Raw genomic sequence first — 18,663 nt, forward strand, 5'->3', positions numbered from 1 at the left:
TTGGAATAGAGGAGTTTTCAGGTGTCATGGTGGAAGTGTCTTGCAGGCTGTTAGAGCTTTTGGTGGGTCTCTAGAGCTCTGGACTCCGCAGAGCCAGTGATAGCAGCTGGGATGAGCTTTGCAGAGGCACGGAGCAGCTCAGCATGTGCCAGCAGAGCTCTGCAGCCACTAAAGGCTGTGTGAAGCTGCTTTTGGCTGCTGGATTGCATCCCTGCTCCTGGGAGTAGTTCTGTTTCTGTTCACCTTGGGCTCCCCGAGTCCCACTGAATGCTTGTGGGGCTCTCAGTGACTCTTTCCCTTCTGGCTGGTCTCTCTTGGGTCCCCCTGAGCTCTCTGGGCTTATCTCGGTGTCTTTTGGGGTCTCCTGGGTCCCTCCAGGGTTTCAGTGTCCCTTAGGTCTTTCAACCCCTCTCAGTAGCGTTACCCAAAGGAGTAACTCATGAGGTAGAAGATGGATTTGACTTGGTTTTTACTGAAAGAGGCTGAGCCTGCTGGAGGGGAGATGTGCTCGGGCTCAAATGATCACAGCTCTTCCTGCAGAGCTCTTGCTGCCTCCTCATCAATGCACTGAGTTCTGGGTGTGCTGCCAGTGCTCTCCCCAGGGCAGCAGCAATCGAAGGGTCCAGCTGGTCCCGTGGCTTTGGTGGTCCCCTCACTGTGCTCCCACCTCTCTCCTGCTCCCTGCTGCGTCTAGCTGGGCTGCACCCCACTCCTCCCCTTACACAGGATGCCGCAGAGCTGATTTCAGCCTATGTGGCAACACCCTCACTTCATCTTTCTCAGATCTGGGGGGTAGGGGATGGCCTCTGGCCCTCCTGGGTTCCTCCACACTTTCCTGGGCGCTCTGCACTCCCTTGGCTCAGCTCTCTGGGGCTCCCTTGGATTCACCTGGGCTTTCCTGGTCTCTCTGGAGCGCACCTAGCATCACTTGAGCTCTTGGGATCTCCCTGGAGGTCTTTTCCCCTGGTTTCTCTGGGCTTTCTTGCACTCTTGTGACCTTTCTCACTAGTGGTTTTCTCGGGTGCTTTCAGGGTTGCCACGGCACCTCTGGGCTTCCTTAATCTCTGCAGACCGGGATGCTCTTGCATCGCTGGTTTCTCCAGGCTCTCCTGGGCTATTTCAGGCTCCCCTGAGCACAGGCTGCAGCTGCTCCCTGCCAGCTGGCTTCTGTCCCTCATGGTAATCTTCAAATTACCGTGTTAGACCTCACTAAGGAGGCAGTGATTTCTGGGCCCTGGCAGGGGCTGGGAGCCGGAGGCCAGGCTGCTGTCTGGAGCTGGCTGCCAGAGGATCGAGGTTTGCTGGCACAGGAGGGAGCAGGGGCCATCAGGCACCATCATGCTTTTGGCAATGGGCAGGTTTAGTTTCAGCCCCGCGCCAGTATGTCCAGCCGCAGGCTTGGTGGTGGGATGAGCAGCAACTTCCAGCAGGGCCCTGCCAGAGCCACTGCCAGAGTGTTTCCAGTCTGGGACGGGGAATCGGCACAAGCTGTGAAGCAATTTTGGAGACTGAAATGAGCTGGGCCAAGAAGCTGGTGGAGGGACCTGGGAGCAGCTGGCACTGTCACCCTGTCACTTCTCCTTCTCTGTGCTCCTGGTGCCTGGGGAAGGGGCTGCTGGTTCTGCTGCTCAGAGGGCTCTGGTGAGGGCTGTGCACTGAGCAGGACCAGGCTACAGAGACAGAATGTGGTCCCAGGTGTCACCTCAGCAGACACAGGGATCAGGACTGGGGCTGAGCGCCAGAACAGCACCACGGGCCAGGGAGGAAAGCTTTGTTCTTACCCACGGTGAGAGCTGTGCTGGTCCCCAGGGTGACCAGGAACTTTAAACAGATTTGTGCTTTGTTAATCCAGCTTTCTGTTTGGCTGCACCATGATGCTCCTGGTGGTGGGAGAGAAACCAGGGCCTGGGCAGCATCCCTGGGGCTGCCTGGGCTGGAGGCTGCTGATAGAGGAGCAAGCAGAAATGTCACAGTGCAAAGAGGTTGCTGGGAGGGGGTGTTTATTTAGCATGGGTATAATAGAAGCACTGTTCACAATAATTACATGGCCAAAAAGGAGAGGGAGAAGACCTTGGCAACTAGAGCTCCAGCCAGAAATACAGAATCACAGCATATGAAGTACGAGGAGCAAATAAAAATATCTGCAGCGCAGGCATGTTTTGGGCATTCCCAAAGCCAGGGCCCAAACACTGAACCTTCAGACTGATCCATTGCCTCACCCCCGTTCCCTATGGCCTCAGCTCCCTTTCCTTCCCCCCCCACTCAGGACCTTGGAGGAGGTCCTGTCTGGACCTGTAATGCACAAATGTGTCTCAGTTCTAAGTGGCAATTCCTGTGCTCCTGAGGAGGCTCAGCCAGAACCTGGCCATGCCTGGTGGAAGGTGCTTTCAGCACCTCACGAACAGAACAAACCTCTCCCAGACCCCTCCTCTCTTAAGACAAGTGCAGGCTCCGTCAGTGAGCGCTGAGGCGAGTCCTGCTTGTCACATGTGCACAGACAGGTTGGGTTTTACTGCCTTGAGCGCAGCCAGTGTCTGTGACAGCTCTTCATTTAATCCTGATTTCTTCAGCCTTTGGAGAGGAGAAGGAAAGAGGTTAAACCCCCCCCCCAAGCTATTGACTGTTGGCTGTGACATTGCACAGCCAAAAAAAAAAGGACAAAAAGCAGAGCCAGCTTGGGTTTCTTTTCTGGAGTTGGCTGGCCCTGGTCCCAGCTGCCACCTTCTACTTCAGCGAGCAGAGAGCGTGCGGGAGACCGAGCCCAGGGCTGGTCCATGGAGCCCTTGGTGGGGTAACCACAGCTCCATGTTGGCTCCACGGTCCCGCTCCCTTGGCTGCGTGAGGGCAGCAGCAGCACGGAGTGGCTACCCCTGCTGCCTGCTTTGGGGCTGAGGAAACATGTCCCCACATGCATTGGCAGTGTGTCCCAAGACAGTGCCAACTGCTTTAGGAGGGCAGTGGGTCTAATCACACTAATTCCAGATGTGAGCAGCTGGTAGAGGTGGGGGGTGGGGCAGCAGGACAGAGCCGGCTGCCACGTGGGCCTCTCCGGGTCGAGCTGCCCGGCACGGTGCAGTCCTGGGGAAGGGCACCTGGAGCAGCTGTAGCTTCACAGAAAACGCTCTCAGACCTCACAGGGTGGGCTAGGAGCTGCAGCAGGGTCACGTCATGCCTGGCCTGTCCTAGGCCCCGCGGGGAGTGGCCCTGCAGCTGGAGGAGCACTGCAGCTGAGGTGATGCCCGGGGAGCCGAAGGTCCCTTACCACAGCATCCGCAAGCAGCAGGTAGGGTGCCTGAGCACCTCGCGCAGCAGCTGCACGCTGCCATCTCCCAGGTCATTCTCGCTCAGGTCCAGCTGCTCCAGGCTCTGGCTGGTGCTGAGCACAGCGCCCAGGTCCCCACAGCAGGCATCGGTGAGTTGGCACTGCCACAGGCTGCCAGGGAAGCGGTTGGAGAAAGATGTTTGGCCATTTCGTGCACACTCCTGCACAGCCAGAAGCCTTGCCAGTGCCGCCTGCCCACCCCGCCCCAGGTCCTCTGGATGCCTGGAAATAGTTTCCAGGGAGGACTCGCTCTAGGCTTCTTGTGAGGTCTCTGATGCTGGGTATAATCTCCCCAGAATGCGCAACATCGCTTCAGGTGGGCACAGCAGGGCTGGGCTTCCTCCTGGCTGGGGTACCCCTGATGACCTCTCACAACCACTGACTACAATCGGGGTGATCTTTAAGGAGCAAACACCCATGGACCGCGCACCCGAAATGTGCCGGTGGATGGACTAACAGCAGTGAGGGTACCACTGCTGCGCCTGGGAGAGCTTTAAATCCTAGTTATCTCATCCGGGTGACCATAAACAATCTCAGCCAGATAATAAGTAAATAATTCTATGGGTTTGAGCTGTTAGCACCCCACCTGTTGAAGCTGTCACACCGACCTGATGTCTGAACGGCCCTGGGGAAGGATGGTGACCGGCCACAAGGGGACTCACCGGGGGAGCACAGGCAAGTCGCAGATGGTCCCTGGAGAGACCATTGTCCCCCAGGGACCCTCTGGGAGCCACCCACCTCAGTCTCTGCAGCCGGCAGCCTGGATCCCGCAGCCCCTCACTCAGCCGCCGCACGCCCTCGTCCCCCAGCTCGTTGTCCCCCAGCTGCAGCTCCATCAGGCTGGGGCTGGCGGGGAGCATCGTGGCCAGAGCCCCGCAGCTTGCCTCTGTCAGCCGGCACCGCCACAGCCTGCACGGGGACAGGCAGAAGAGAGGGGCCTCATCACGGCTGCCCTCTGAACTGCAGGGACAGTGCCCACAGCCCCCCTCCACACCAACCACCCCTTTGCCCTGGGGCCAACGGGGCCCCTGCCCTCAGGGAACCTTGCTTCTGTACTTTTGCCAAATCTTGGTTTATCCTCTTCGACTCCCGTCGTTACAGGTGTGGGCAGCACCCACAGCCCCCTGGAGGCACTGGCTAGTGGCTAGGGGGTTCTCAGGTCCTTCAGGACCAGAAAGCTGCCACCTGCCCCAGCAGAGGCAGGTCTCCCACCCAGGGGTACTGCAGCCCCCTCCCCTTGGCTCACCATCACTACTGGAGCCCAGGAGCTTAAAACCCCTGCCAGACCGACGGGCTGCATCACCTGTCCCCCTCCTCTGGCTCTGACACTGTTCAAAGCAAAAGTGCTGCCCACCACCCCAGCTAGCTACCCTGCCTCAGTGCCTCCACCGGCCCACCCAGCCCCCTTCTCCCAGGGGGTCCGCGCAGCTGGGGGTTGTTGCCTGAGCCCTGGGAAACGCTGCCAACTCCAATTTTACCACTCCTGCTGTGCAGCCTCTCCGCAGCCTGTTCTGCCTGGCTTTCTGCTACCTAGAATGGCTGACAGGGAGCTCGTTCATCACTCCAGAGGAAAAAGGGGGTAAAAAGCTCAAGTTTAAAGGCAGATGGGACAGCCGGAGCTGTCCCAGTGGTGGCAGCCCTGGTGAAAGATGGCAGTCACCTCTGCCCTGCAGGGCTTAGGAGGGCAGCCAGCACAGTGCTGTGTAGCCCAGGAGCATGTTACATCTTTCAAGCAACAGGCAGCAACTGCTTTCTATTTTTGACTTGCGGACATCCCACTTACAGGGGTGCCCACCCAGCAATGCCCCCCATGGAGCCACCCACCTCAGTCTCTGCAGCCGGCAGCCTGGATCCCGCAGCCCCTCACTCAGCCGCCGCACGCCCTCGTCTCCCAGCTCATTGTCACTCAGGTGCAGCTCCGTCAGGCTGGGGCTGGTGGAGAGCATCATGGCCAGAGCCCCGCAGCTTGTCTTGGTCAGCTGGCACCGCCACAGCCTGCACGGGGACAGTGCTGTGGTTAAGCTGGGCTCGATCCCCTGGAAGCCACTTCTTTCCAAAAATCACCTGCTGCTTTTTGGGCCTGGGGATGCAGTCAGGCTGTTTGATTAGCACAGCTCAGGGAGAGCAACGTTGTGCAGGAGGGACAGAGCAGCACCCTGCACACCTGGCCACAATCCCACCCCAAAGGTGTCTACTGGGAACAGAGCGGGGCCCTCCAGCTCGACACCCCATACCAGAGCCTTTGCATGCTGCAGTTGGGTCCTGCTAGTGCCCTGTACAGCTCCTGCACGCCACCATCCTCCAAGGGATTGTCACTCAGGTCCAGCTCCACCAGGCTGGGCATGGTGCCCAGCACAGCAGCCAGGTCCTTGCAGCTGGTGGCCGTTAGGTTGCAGCAGCCCAACCTGCAGGAGAGTCGGTGGTGAGGCTGCCTGTCCACCGGTGCTGCCGCCCTCCCTTCCATCACCCCAGGTTGGAGCAGTCCTGGGCAGCGTCCCCTGCCTGGGCCCAGGCATGGAGGTGGCTCCTGCCATGGCTCTGGGTTCACTATGTTGGAAAACAGCGGGGAGCATCTTCCTGCCCTCTCCCCATCCTCCCCCGGGGCTGGCACGCCAGTATCTGGTGCTTGCTGCCACGTTGCCTTGTTCAGCATCCCTGGGTGCAGCAATGCTGAGGGTGGCACAAACACACTCCAGAGTGTGAAACACAACCCAGATCCTCAGACTCTAAAGGACAAAATGCCAAAGTGCAGCCAGGTACCTGGCAGCAATCCCGCTGTGCCAGAGTGTGGAAATGGAGAGGTAAGGTGACCAGGCAGCATCTGCTCAACCAGGGACTAAAGATCTGAGGGCAAACAGTTAATATTGCTTGAATGGGTGAGATTATTCTGCCTCACTTTTGAAGTTTCAGAGAGATTTCCTCTTTCAAATCTCATTGTCCAGTCTGAATCTACACCAGGGGAAGACGGGAGAACACACCCCCTAAAAACACAGAAGGGAAAATGCAGACACCAAGGGATGGTTCATCCCCTTCCCAGAAATGGTCCATGGGTTGAATCTGCTTCTGCAGTCAAATGTTTCTGGATGGTGTGTGGCCAGCCCTGCTCCTGCCACAGCACACAGGGACCCAAAAACACATGCAGCTGCAGAGCAAGAGCCAGGGGAAAGATGTCTGGGGTGCACTGAGGCAGCCACAGACAAGCAGGCAGCGGGGATGGTAGCAGACACCTCTCCTCTAGCCTCGGCACTGAAAATTAGTTCTCTCTCTTACTTCCCTACAGCACCCTAGCAGAGGCGTGGAACTAAATTATATTGATGGACAAGGCAACAATAAGGGTCAGGTCCCCACGACAAGTAGGTCAGCAATGCCTCAAGCCATCTTCGGCACCAGCAGCATCGGTAAACGGGCCTCTGTCATTTCTTTTTCTTTTTTCCTTCCTCTCCCAGGCTGGCGAGGAGAAGAGGCGAACAGTCCCGCAGCCCCCCGGAGCTGGCACCATCCCTTACCGCAGCATCCGCAGCTGGCAGGCGCCGCGCCTCAGCCCCCAGCACAGCAGCTGCACGCCACCGTCCCGCAGGTCCTTGTTGCCAGCCAGGTCCAGCTCCACCAGCGTGGGCTTGGTGCTGAGAACGGAGGCCAGAGCGGCGCAGCAGGCGCCTGTGAGCTGACACTGATCAAACCTGCCAGAGACGCGGAGGGGAGCCACGGGGTCGGCACAGCTGCCCGGCCACACGGATGCACCACCCAACCCCTCGCTCACACAGCCGCCACGGATGATGTCCCCAACCCGACCACCCTCACAGATGGCCTCCCGGGAGCGCGGGCACAGCCCACCCCGCCGCGTGGTGAGCTGTGGTGGCACGTTGTCACCCCACCCCCCCCATGCAGCGAGGACACCGGCCACTGCCTGCGGCCCCTGACAGTGGCAGGCCTCGGTGGCTCTGCACAGAGGTGACTCTCGTCCCCAGCCATGAAGAGGCTGGGCTTGGCTTGTTTTCCTATTTCACCTGGCAGAGAAGAGCAAGGTACCTTAACTTCTTTAATTTACAGTCTGACTTTTCCAAGGCTTGGCAAAGCAGGTGAATGGGTGACTGCTTCCCCTCCTCTTGCTGTTTTTCCCTGAAAACAAATAAGAGGTGCATTGTACTCCTATTTCTATTCCTACTCATAATCTATTCCTTTCCTGTTCTATTCCTATCCTATTCCTATCCTATCCCTATTCTTATCCCATTCTCTGCTAGCCTATGTTATTGTATTCTATGCTATCCCATTCCCATTCCTATTCCTATCTTATTCTATGCTATCCTATTTTATTCTATTCTATGATATCCCATTCCTAGTCCTAGTCCCAGTCTATTCTTATCCTATCCTCTCCCTATCACTATCCCATTTCCTATTCCTACCCCTATATTGTTCTGTGGCCGCCGGCTGCATCCCCAGATTAGACCCATAGCCCCTTGCCGACGTTCCAGGTGCAGTGGGAGGACTGGCCCCACTGCGGGCTCCTCCACATGGTCATCACAGCTCTTTGGGCTCTAAGGGATTCACCACTTTGTGGCTCAGCACCCTACGCACCGGCACGCCTGCTTGGCTGGCTGCGGGCCACCGCAGTCCTCGGGGTCATCCCACAGGAAGGAGCAGTGCCCCAGGTCAAGCGACTCCAGCTTGGGGAAGTTTTTTATGCTGAAGGAAAGGACGACCTGGTCGAAGCGCTTGAGGTTGAGCCCTCGCAGGTACACCCCCGTGAAAGGATCCAAGGCGGCTGCCACAAACTGCTCATCCTGGAGCTCATACAGACAGTGGCAGACCTCCAGCTCGCGGATCACCGCCGTCTTCTGCATCAGAAGAGCCAGGGCTGTTTTCTGGCTGTTTTGAAGCCATGCCAGTAATTCCTGTGTAATCCTGGGGGCAATTTTACACCCAGTCTTCTCCTCCAGCTCCCTCCTGCGTTCCTCATTTAAGAGCCCGAAGAGGAACCGCACAGTTAGCATGAAGTAGTTCCTGGAGTTGCCATAACTCTCCAGCAGCTCCTTCACATCCCTGGTAGGACCGGTGGGGGCTTCCAATGCCTCCCCTTCATCTTCCAGCAGGTAGAAGAGGGCTGCAAAAAACTCCTGGAAGCTGAGGTGGATGAAGCTGTAGGTGCTGACGCAGGAGATGTCCTTCTGGAAGAGGTGCTCATTGAGGAGGAGCGGGAGAGCTTCTCGCTGGTCCAGCATGTACCCCTGCACCTCCTTCTCCTCGAAGAAGACCTTCTGCTTCCAGATGCCACTGGCCGCCAGGCAGCACAGCCTCCTGAGCAGCCTGGGCATGCCTTTCTTTAGCTGGCCGCTCAGAGACTGCATCAAGGCAGAAAGGTAGAGGATGTAGATCCCCGTCGTGGTCCTGGGGCTTTGGATGAGACCCCCGGTGCATCTGAGCTGCTGCTTCATGACGGTGCAGACGATCCAGCACACAATGGGCACCAGGCACATGGTGAAGAGCACCTCATTCCCTCTGACTAACTGGAAGGCAGCAGCCGCCTGCTCCTCATTTCCAAAAAACCTGTAGAAATAATCCTTCCTCTCTGCCTCCGAAAACCCCAGGATTTCAGCGTAGCGCTCACAGTCCAGGAACCTGCCCAGTCTCTGCAGGGCGGCCGGCCTCGTGGTGATGAGCAGGGAGCTCTCGGGCAGGAGCCTCCTGCGGAAGAGGCTGCTCAGGGTGATTTCCACCGGCTTTGGCTCCCAGAGCTGAGAGGACAGCTCAGTCTGGGGCCGGTCGAAGGAGAAGCGGAGCTCATCAAAGCCATCAATCACGAACAGGAGCTTCTCTGGCTGCTCCAGCATCTTAGAGAGTGGTGGAGAGCTGCCAGGGTAGCACCAGGTGATGAGGTCGGCCATGCTGGCCTGGCTGGTGAGGAGGTTGCCCTCCCGGCAGTGGATGTAGAAGACATAGTCAAACTCTGTGAACACCTTGTCAGATGCCCAATCCAGCACAATCTTCCTGGCCGTCATTGTCTTGCCCACACCCGCGGCTCCCAGGAGCACGACCACCCTGGGGGTCCAGCCATCAGGGTCGGGCTTGAAGAGGTCACCAACAGCGATGGAGGAGTTGGCTTGCTCCTTCATGAGCTCCGCATGCCTCTGTCCCATGGCCACAATCTCATGCTCCCGTTCCTCTTCATCAAGGTGCTTGTTGATGATTACCAGCTTCAAGTACCTGGTGTTCAGGCTCACGTCATCACCCAGCCGGGCGTTTTGGTCCTTTATGCGGCTGTATGCCTGGCTTATGGCTTTTTTGTAATTCCTCTGGTAATCTGGAAGGGTGGGAGGCCACCTCACATGTCTGCAGACCGTCAGGCAAGCAGCAGCAGAGCTCCCCCCACTTCTCCCCACCGGCACCTACCTGGTGACGATGGTCCCAGTACAGGAGCGGGTGCCAGGGCTGGAAGAGAAAGCGGTGTTAGTGGGCAGCACTGCTGAGACCCTGACACCACCAAATCCTCTTCCATCTCCTCCTACCTGAAGCAGCCCCCGGCACGAGGACCCCCAACCCACCACCCTTTCTGTAGCATCCTCCTGGCCCCAAACACGGGATGTTGTGGACGCAACCCCCAGGATGCAGTACCCGGGACCCCACGCAATGCTGCATCAGCCTTCCCACCTTTCTCTCTGCTTTCCCGGAGCAGGGTGGCAGCCTTGCGGAGCTGGATGCGCTCAAAGACGGCTACGGCCACATCCAGGGCGGCCTCCTCACCGTAGAAATCCAACATGAGGTTCGTGGTATCCACGCAGCCAGCCTTCTCCAGCCGCCCCCAGCCAATGCGTTTCCTGCCCTGCAGGTCTCCACGGGCCAGCACATGCCGAAATTTTTTAAAATCCAGCTGGGAGAGGTCTTCCAGGGCCTGGACCAGCAGCTCCCCAGCAGTGCTCGGAGGGCTGCCCCCACTTGGGACGCAGCTCCTGCTGCTGCGCACCCCCATGGGGAGAGCCCTGACACCCGGCTAACACCCAGCCCTGCGCCTGTGATGGGGGGACACGGTTTGGAGAAATCATCCTGTGAAGACACACCCCCCCCAGCCCTGCAATGCAGCCCCATCCTGGTCGTGCTGTCTCTGCCCCAGGGGAGCTGTGGCCCCCGCTGCCCCCAGCCTCATCCTCCCTGCTCTGCTCCCTGGGGACCAGGGCTGTGGGACTGGCTGCCCCCAGCCAGGCACCATGGTCCTGCCTGCTGTCCCTCCCCTGCTCCCCCAGCCCAAACCCTCCCCACCAGCACGAGGAGCAGTGGGGCAGTCACCCAGGGGCTTGCCACCAAAGCCTCACTAGAGCCATGTCCCACCACGTAAGCAGTGTCCCTACTGCTATGTCCCCACCAGGAGATAAATGTCCCTTCCAGGAGAGCCATACCCCAGCAGGAAAGCAGTGTCCCCACTAGGAAAGCAGCGGACCTACCAGAAGAGCAATGTCCTCACCAGGAGAGTACCATCCTCACCAACAGACCCATGTCCCCACTAGGACAGCAACATCCCTACCAGGAGAGCCATGTCCCCAAGGATAACTGTGTCCCCAGCAATGTCCCACCTGGGTCACAGCCGGGCAGCTGGCCCCATTCCGGAGCAAGGCCGTACAGTGCGGCCGGGGCAGGTGGGTCTGCAGGGCTGGCCGGAGGCTGCGGTGGCCAGGCAGAGCCCAGCCGGTGAGCAGCACAAGGGCGCCGATTTCCTGCACCGGCAGTTTCACTTTTCAAAGCGTGCTGCTGTTTCCTTCCCTCTCAGGTCAAGGTTCTCACACTTCATGTCCTTTCTGTGCCTCATCTGTTTTTCCCTTTTCTTCTCTTTTCTTCTTAGATCCAGCTCCTTCCCTCTCACGCTGCAGCAGAGGGTTGCAGTGAAGGCACAGGGACCTCGGCGCCCGGCTCGGCTACAGCCAAGCCCAACTCAGATGGGAACATGCCAGCAAGCAAAAGCAGCCCTGGCTGGGCCAGGCAAGGTAGGCAGTGACTTTTACCACTCTGCCTTGAAATGCATCCTGCCACGGAGCCAAACAACAGTTCTGGCATCCCACCTCCAGGGAAGCGTCGGTCTGGTGGCCCATCACTATCTTCAGCAGGTGATGGAGGTGGCTCTGCTCTCCCCAGAGTGCTTCAACAGGCAGGGGGGTCCTGCACTGGGAACAGGTCACACCACAAGCTTATTTGGTCAAGCAAAAAGCCTCAAAAACTTAAAAAACCTGAGGCTGCTGAATGGGTAACAGACCTAAAATCTAGTGGGACCCACCTGAGCTGCTGCCAGAGGAAGGGGCAGCCTGAGGAGCAGCTCTGAAGGGAAAATTCAGGCAGCTGAATCTAGGCTGCAACCCCCACCCCCACATTCCCACCCCCACACAGCCCTTTGCATGCTCCTGGCAATGAAATTGAGCTGTAAGCAAACAGCTGTGAGCAGCTCGATTGCAGAGTGCAACAACCTGTGGGGCAAACATGGCTGGTGCTGAGGGGGCCCGAATGGGTGGGTGAGTGGGTGGGTGGAGGGGGGCAAGGCGGCAGAGCCCCCACCCCGGAAAATGCTTCTGCGGCCCCCGAGCAAGGCACAGGCAGGAGTATGTGGGCACCAAACAAAACAACCCCAACTCTTTCTGAGACTGAAACTGCAAAAATGCCTCCACAGCAGCTTTGCAGGAGGTAGTGATGTGTAGGGTGTGAAAGGCAGTGGAGAGCAGGCACGGGCTCACCTACGGCTGCTGCCTGCACCAGGGCTCCGATGTGAGCGGTGTGTGTACAGGAAAACTGAAGTATCCCAGGGGGATACACAGCTCCAGCTGCCCTCGCTGCAGCCGTGACCCGTCCGGTGCAAAGGCAAATCCCACAAGAGCAAGACCTGCTTCACCCATGGCAAAGCACTTCAAAGCTGTAACTCCTCACCTTGGCATGGACGTGCAAGGCTCAACTCCGAAACCCACTTTGGGTTTGGGATTTCTGCCACCAGCTCATGACTGCAGAGAGCATCAGCCGAAGGAAAAATGTATCTTGGATGGAGAGACACCCAAACTTAAGTCAAACCAAGCCCTATTGCTGCCAGGATCCCGGGGTGCTCCCTTTTCCCCGAGTTTTACTCATTTTGCCGCAATGGCATTCAGGGTGGATTAAATTAGTGCAAACTCATTAATGGTTGTGGAGCATTTTATTCTTTAAAAGAGTCAAGGACTGGTCTAATGTATTAAGCGTGATGCTGGGGAAACTGAAAGCCAGTCCTGCTCAGCACTGACGTTATCACTTAGGTATCGGTGGTGTAGCAGCCGGACACACGGTGGGTGCGGCGAGGCTTTGCAGGGTGGATGGGCATTTGACCTGCTTGGTGGTCTGCTCGGCACAGCCGCAGGCTGCGGCGCTCACCCGCTGCCCTTCCTGTGCACCTCCTGCCCCCAGGCGAGAAGCTCGGCTGTGGTTTGGCAGCTGCCACCCAAACCGTCATGGGTGTGTTGCATCAGCTCCCGACTTAACAGAACTATATTTTAGTGTTGAACTATGTGTTAAATAGGTATGTGCATAAAGTTTAGGTCAAGCTGACTCAACCCTCTCAAGTTGTCAAAACTGGTGAACGGAAGGGCTTCTAGCCATGGGAGGCAGCCCTGGGAAACCACCAGCCGATGGGGAAGAGACCACCATTACCTAAACTGTGCAGAAAGAAGCTACAAGTGAGAAACTTGTGACCACAAGAGGAGCCAAGCTGGTAAGGTGTTGCAGTCCACAGAAAATTCGTTGGAAGTAGGACAAAGGTAATTGTGGCAGTGGGAGATCGTGACCTCTGACGCAAATAGCCCCCAAAGAGAGGGCAAGCCCCCACCTGGGGAGCATGCAGAGCTGGCAGAAAGCTCCAGTGGTGTGCCGAGGGTGCGTGCCGTTTGCACTAGAAGTGACAAATGTGTAACAGTCCTGTGTGTGAACGAAATGGGTACCCCGTGTGCTACGAATACGGCAGTGCTGGCTGCACACGTGTGCTCTCCAGTAGCTGGGTGTGCATACTAGGAAGAAAGATCCCCCAGCGCTGCAATAAACCAAGGTGGGCTTTCTAAACTATCGTTCGGCCTGGAGAGTTTTTGTGGTTACGATTTTTGGCAACACGGGAATGGGGCCTCACCAGCAGCCTGAAATGAAACGGCTCCGTCCCTCTCTGCAGCCCCAGCCCTCTGCCATGCTGCTAGTCAGCCTTGGCCCCTCATGGGCACGCTCAGCAGTGGGGGCCAGGAGAGGACTGGCAATATGCCCAAGCCCTCCTGCTCCAGCCCTCCCCATCACTCCCCGGCATGGGAAGAAATTCATGCCTCCAGCATCTCCCACAGTCCCATTCCATGCCCAGGTGCTCACAGTGGAGGCAAATACAGCAAACCTTTTTTGGTTTTGAGTGCCAGAGGCACTGGTCCAGGCACCACAGCAGCCAACCGGCCTGGCTTGGGGCTGTGAGAGGCCACGCTGGGGGCCAGGAGGGTGCTGTGGGAAGCCCTGCGGCTGGACCGTGTGTCCTGCTGCTGTCTCAGGCTGCCAACCGAGAGCTGTGCTGCCTGCTGATGTGCCGAGGTGGCTGGGGGAGCTCCTCTTTGTAACAGCTTTGACCACCCATCATAAGAAGAGATGCAAACATTCCTCTCCTTTCCTCCTCCTCTCCAAATCTTGAACGCATACGGGTTGAATGAAACAAGCTATCAGATGCTACCTGCCCTGAAAGAGACAAAGCCCCGAGTATAAGGCAGATTTATTGATCCAGGGTGCTTGGAGCCATCCCAAGCTCCTGGGGGCCAGGGTCACCGAGCCTCGGTGAGCCGGCTGCAGGGGAAGGGGCTGCCTTACTGCCACAGCTCCTGGAAAAAGGGGAGGGGGAAGGAAAATTGAAAACAGAGGGGGCTGGAAGCAAGCTTGGAGTGATCATCCAAAAGGCCAGCATCCTCCTGCATGTGGTTTTGTCCCAGAAATGCCGTTCCGATGAAGCTGGGCTCTCACAGGAGGGCTCCATGGGCGAGCTGGTGGAGGGCAGCCCGGGCTCCTTCCCACCCCGAAGGCGAGCATCCTAACCCTGGATCCAGGAGAGCAGCTGGCAGCTCCTTTGGGGATGCTGCCCAGCCACCATGGCTGTGACCACCACCCAGCTCTACAGTGCCACTTGGCCCCACGAGCCGTTGCAAACAAGCCCCAGCCAGGGTAATTTGCTGGTTTATTTGCTGCTAACATAGTCCAAAATGCTGGGGGAGTGGAAAAAAACTCGGCGCTAATAGATGCTGGGAAGAGATCTGCAGCCAGGCTTGGGTCTTATCTCTAATTATGTATCTGTCTGAGCTGCAGCTGGCTCCTGGGATGTCTGGGTGTATTCAGCTCCTGGAGTTTCCCTTGAAGCCTGCTGGGAGCCCGGGCTTCGGGCACCGAGCATCGCCAATTAATACCCACCGCGCGGAGAGGCGGCTGTGCGCCGTCTGGCTGCAAGCCGCGGCGGCGAGGAGCCGTCCCACGGGAAGTGGGGAGCAAACAGCCCCTGGGCAATGCTGCTGGAATACCGGGATCAGGCGGGGCCGGTGGTTTCAGCTGGGAAAAGGAACAACTCCATGAAAACAGCAGGAGAAAATTAAACTGAGGAACCCCCCGCACACTCCCCAGATGCAGGCAGGCTGGGTTTTGAAAGTGCCTCCTTTCCAAAAACGCCATAGCCATGGTGTTGCGACGTTTCCAGAGCCAAAACATGGGCATCCTTGTCATCCGAAAGGGCTGTTTCTGTGGTAAAAAGCCAGCCACTGGGAGGAGAGCGGCTCGCTAAAACCTGCTCCGTCCCCTCCCCATCCAAAAGGAGAAGGGAAACAGAAATTTTCAGCTCGTGTGGAGCGAAACAATCAGTGTCAACCTGAGGCATTTTCCAGGAGAAAAAAAAATAAAAATGACAAAACCTACATCTCAGCTTATAGCAGGCTGGAAGGGGGTTTGTGTGCTGGGTTAGGCAGGCTTTTAAATGGGAACGCATCCATCCCTGCTGCAGCCACCGCCGCTGCAACCCCACCCCAGCCGGCGGGTCCGGGCGGCCTGGATGCATTAGGGTGGAAACAGCCAGGAAACATCGCTCCCGGTTTGATGCAGGCTGCCTGCTTCTTCCCCTCTGCCGATATGTAATTTGTTTCTGTTTTCAGAGCCTGGGAAACCCTGAATCACCCCATCCCACGGAGGATGCTTCCCCAGGGCCAGGGGTGCGGGGAGGGCTGGGAGCTACCCACTCCATCTCACTCGGATGCCTCAGCCCTTTGGGTGCAGGTCCCCCCAGCCTGGCCAGGGTGTCCCCGGGGTGGGGGCATTTCTACCCGCTGCCATCTCCATGTCTCCATTGCTCCGGCAGCTCCACATCCCGCTCTCCTGTTGCTCAGAGATGTGGAGGCAGTTGCTAAGAGACACCGAAACGTCAGTATCTGGCCCTCAAGGAAAAAAAAAAGAGGAAAAAAAAAAAAAAAAAAGAGACAGAGAAAGAGAGAGACAAGGGAGGACGAGGAGGAGGAGGAGGGGAGGAAGGAGGTGGGGAAAGACCTGCTCCCATTGCCAGGCTCGGCAGCAGCCTTGGCCGCTGCTGCAGGAGCCGCTCTCCCAACTTGGCGGCCTCCAGGGCGAGGGCGGCTGCCCAGGGACCCCCAGCCCACCACCCAGGCCCGGCGGCCGCAGGGAGCCAAGCCCCCGCTCATCTCCTGGCCAGCGTGAGTACCCCGGGGGACCCTGGCACCACCGGAGGGCTCGGGGGGCCTGTGGAGAAGGGGGGTGGCCAGGGCAGCGGGGTGGGTGTATGTGGTGTGGTGTGTGTGTGTCTGTCCATCCCCACCCTGCCGGTAAGATGGGGCGGTGGGGAGAGGATGGAGCCAAGAAGGCCAGGGGTGAGGGAGGAAAGAGCAAAGATGGCCAGGCGAGGGCGGGCTCGGTGGGCACCACGGGTGGGTGCTGGGGAGGGGGATATCCCCACAGGAGAGCTGAGGGGAGGGTGTCCCTGGCACTGGGCTGAGGTGGTGGTGGCAGGGGGCTGGCAGGCAGGCTGGGGAGCAGGCCCCCCCCCCCCCAGCTGCTGCCACTGCTGGCCAGGATGAGCTGTCCAAGGTCAGCAGAGGTGTGGGGGCTCTTTTTTGGCTGAAATTCCCGGGGAGGGGGCTTGGAGGAGCAGGATGGCCCTGGCAGGGGGGGCACGGGGAAGGCGGGGGTGCCCCACACGGCCACCCCAGGCTGCACGAGCCGCGGCCCCCCCAGCAACGCGTGTGGCTAGCACGGCTTTCTGCTGCCCCTCTTCCTCGCAGGCAGCTGAGAACGGCCCAGTGCCCGCCAGCGCCCCAGGGCTCGCAGACCACCGTGCCCCTGCGGGGGGCGATTTAACGTGCCCCCCCGAATGTCGCCGGGATGCCTGGAGCATCGCGCTGATAGCCCAGAGCCTGGCCCCGCTCGCTGCCGCTGCCGGCGGCCCTCAGCGTGAGCCAGGCGGGTGGTCCCTTCCCCGTGGCAGGATGGCCCCGTGAGGGTCCGGGCCTCCCCGCCGGCACTCGCTGGGTGGGGGTCTGCCGCCGCCCCGCCATGCTGCTGGGCCCCTGGCTGGTGGCGGCGGCGGCGGCGGCAGTGGCAGTGGTGGCGGGCGGCGGGGCGGGCTGCCCGGTGCTGTGCACGTGCCGTGGGCAGGCGGTGGACTGCAGCGGGCAGCGGCTCTTCTCGGTGCCCCCCGAGCTGCCGCTGGACACCGGCAACCTCAGCCTGGCCCACAACCGCATCGCCAGCATCCCGCCGGGCTACCTGGCCTGCTACGGCCAGCTGCGGGCCCTTGACCTGCGCAACAACTCTCTGGCGGCCCTGCCGGCCAGGCTCTTCCTGGGGGCTCGCCGCCTGGCCCACCTCGACCTCAGCTACAACAACTTCAGCTTGGTGGCGGCCGACATGTTCCTGGAGGCCAGCGGGCTGCTGCGCCTCGACCTCAGCCACAACCCTGGCCTGCGGCGGGTGCACCCCCATGCCTTCCGCGGGCTGGCCCAGCTGCGGGAGCTGGATCTCAGCTACGGGGGGCTGTCGGCCATCAGCCTCGATGCCCTGGAGGGGCTGCCGGGGCTGGTGGGCCTGCGCCTGGGGGGCAACCCCTGGGTGTGCGGCTGCGCCATGGAGCCCTTCCTCAAGTGGCTGCGGGGACGCATCCAGGGCTGCGCCTCGGGTAGGTGCCGCCCGCGCGCCCCCCACCCCCAACCCGCCCGCACCGCGGGGCTCCGGCGGCCGGCCCTGATGCCGCTTCCCCCGGCAGATTCGCAGCTAGCTGAGTGCCGGGCCCCCCCCGAGGTGGCGGGAGCCCCCCTGCTCTCCCTGACGGAGGAGAGCTTCCAGGCCTGCCACCTCACGCTGACGCTGGACGACTATCTCTTCATCGCCTTTGTCGGCTTCGTCGTCTCCATCGCCTCGGTGGCCACCAACTTCCTGCTGGGCATCACTGCCAACTGCTGCCACCGCTGGAGCAAGGCCAGCGAGGACGAGGACGTTTAGGTACTGCCAGCAGCGCCGACAGCCCCCCAGCCCGGATGCCCCGGTGGGGGCACCTGACTGTGCCTTGTCCTCGTCCCCTCCCGCCACCCCCCCCTGGCTGGGGTGGTCCTCCAGACATCAGCCTGGCCATGGCAGGGGAGACCTGGGGACACGTCCTCCTCCTTTTGGCCCAAAATGGGGAGGTTTTGCCCTGGCAGGCACCCTCCAGGATTGTTCCTCCCGCACCGTGAGCTCAGACCCCCCCGCCTCCTGTTGCCACTGCCCAGGGCTGGTGAGGGCAGCGGCACGGGGTCCCACAGGGGTCTCGTAGGACCTGGGGGATGCAGCTGGGAAGCAACCCCCCCTGCTTGGGTGAGAGACCCCCAAAAAGTGGCATGTGCCTTGGGGGACACCAGCCACCCTCCCGGGGTGACAACCAAGGAAATCCGCGCTTTCCGCCCAAAGGCAGCACCGCTGGACCCCCCACGAATCCCGCCCACATTCCTTGAAAAGACGGGGGTCCAAGCCCAGGACCCGGTGCCAGCACCCAGCTCAGCACCACTGCTCCCAGGGGAGGGACCTGGGGGATGCCTGTGGTGTGCCAGTGACACCGGACCAAGCCGGGACAGCACCAGGGCCGTCGCACCTGGCAGCAGGCCAAGCTGCAAGCACCCCCCCCGGGGATGGCTTTCCTGGCCACGTTTTGTTTTTTGCCTTTCTCTTCCAAAGTCTCACACAGGTTCGGGGCCAAACCAGGCACTGAGCATCGCCCGGCGGCTGGGGAACGCCATCGCCTCATCCCTGCTTGCCGATGTGGGAAGGTTGGGAGGCAAAAGGAACTCCAAAAAAAAGACAAAAAAGAAAAAAAG

General features: G+C 59.6%; 2 protein-coding genes across 2 annotated transcripts; one reads left to right on the plus strand and one right to left on the minus strand.

The window, feature by feature from the left end:
* Positions 1-1,988: 1,988 nt before the first annotated feature.
* NLRP6 (NLR family pyrin domain containing 6) lies at positions 1,989-10,310 on the minus strand. Its single transcript, XM_040609731.1, has 10 exons — positions 9,968-10,310; positions 9,710-9,748; positions 7,898-9,620; positions 7,352-7,441; positions 6,829-7,002; positions 5,557-5,727; positions 5,147-5,317; positions 4,061-4,231; positions 3,263-3,433; positions 1,989-2,571 (listed from the first exon to the last, which is right to left on the minus strand). The coding sequence occupies exons 1-10, from the start codon at positions 10,284-10,286 to the stop codon at positions 2,484-2,486; spliced, it is 3,117 nt and encodes a 1,038-aa protein (XP_040465665.1). The 5' UTR covers positions 10,287-10,310; the 3' UTR covers positions 1,989-2,483.
* A 6,282-nt stretch (positions 10,311-16,592) lies between these two features.
* Positions 16,593-18,663, plus strand: LRRC55 (leucine rich repeat containing 55). Its single transcript, XM_040609026.1, has 2 exons — positions 16,593-17,492; positions 17,580-18,663. Exons 1-2 carry the CDS (start codon positions 16,871-16,873, stop codon positions 17,813-17,815), a joined length of 858 nt encoding a protein of 285 aa, XP_040464960.1. The 5' UTR covers positions 16,593-16,870; the 3' UTR covers positions 17,816-18,663.

The sequence above is a fragment of the Falco naumanni genome, chromosome 10 (genome assembly GCF_017639655.2).
Source record: "Falco naumanni isolate bFalNau1 chromosome 10, bFalNau1.pat, whole genome shotgun sequence".
NCBI lineage: Eukaryota > Metazoa > Chordata > Aves > Falconiformes > Falconidae > Falco > Falco naumanni.

Excerpts from the sequence above, each read along its gene's own strand:
- NLRP6 (XM_040609731.1), bottom strand. The coding sequence starts at position 10,286 with ATGGGGGTGCGCAGCAGCAGGAGCTGCGTCCCAAGTGGGGGCAGCCCT. Across the intron at positions 7,003-7,351 it reads TGTAAATTAAAGAAGTTAAG|GTTTGATCAGTGTCAGCTCA; the intron begins GTACCTTGCTCT and ends CGTCTCTGGCAG. Across the intron at positions 5,728-6,828 it reads TGCCAGCTGCGGATGCTGCG|GTTGGGCTGCTGCAACCTAA; the intron begins GTAAGGGATGGT and ends ACTCTCCTGCAG.
- LRRC55 (XM_040609026.1), top strand. The coding sequence starts at position 16,871 with ATGCTGCTGGGCCCCTGGCTGGTGGCGGCGGCGGCGGCGGCAGTGGCA. Across the intron at positions 17,493-17,579 it reads CATCCAGGGCTGCGCCTCGG|ATTCGCAGCTAGCTGAGTGC; the intron begins GTAGGTGCCGCC and ends TTCCCCCGGCAG.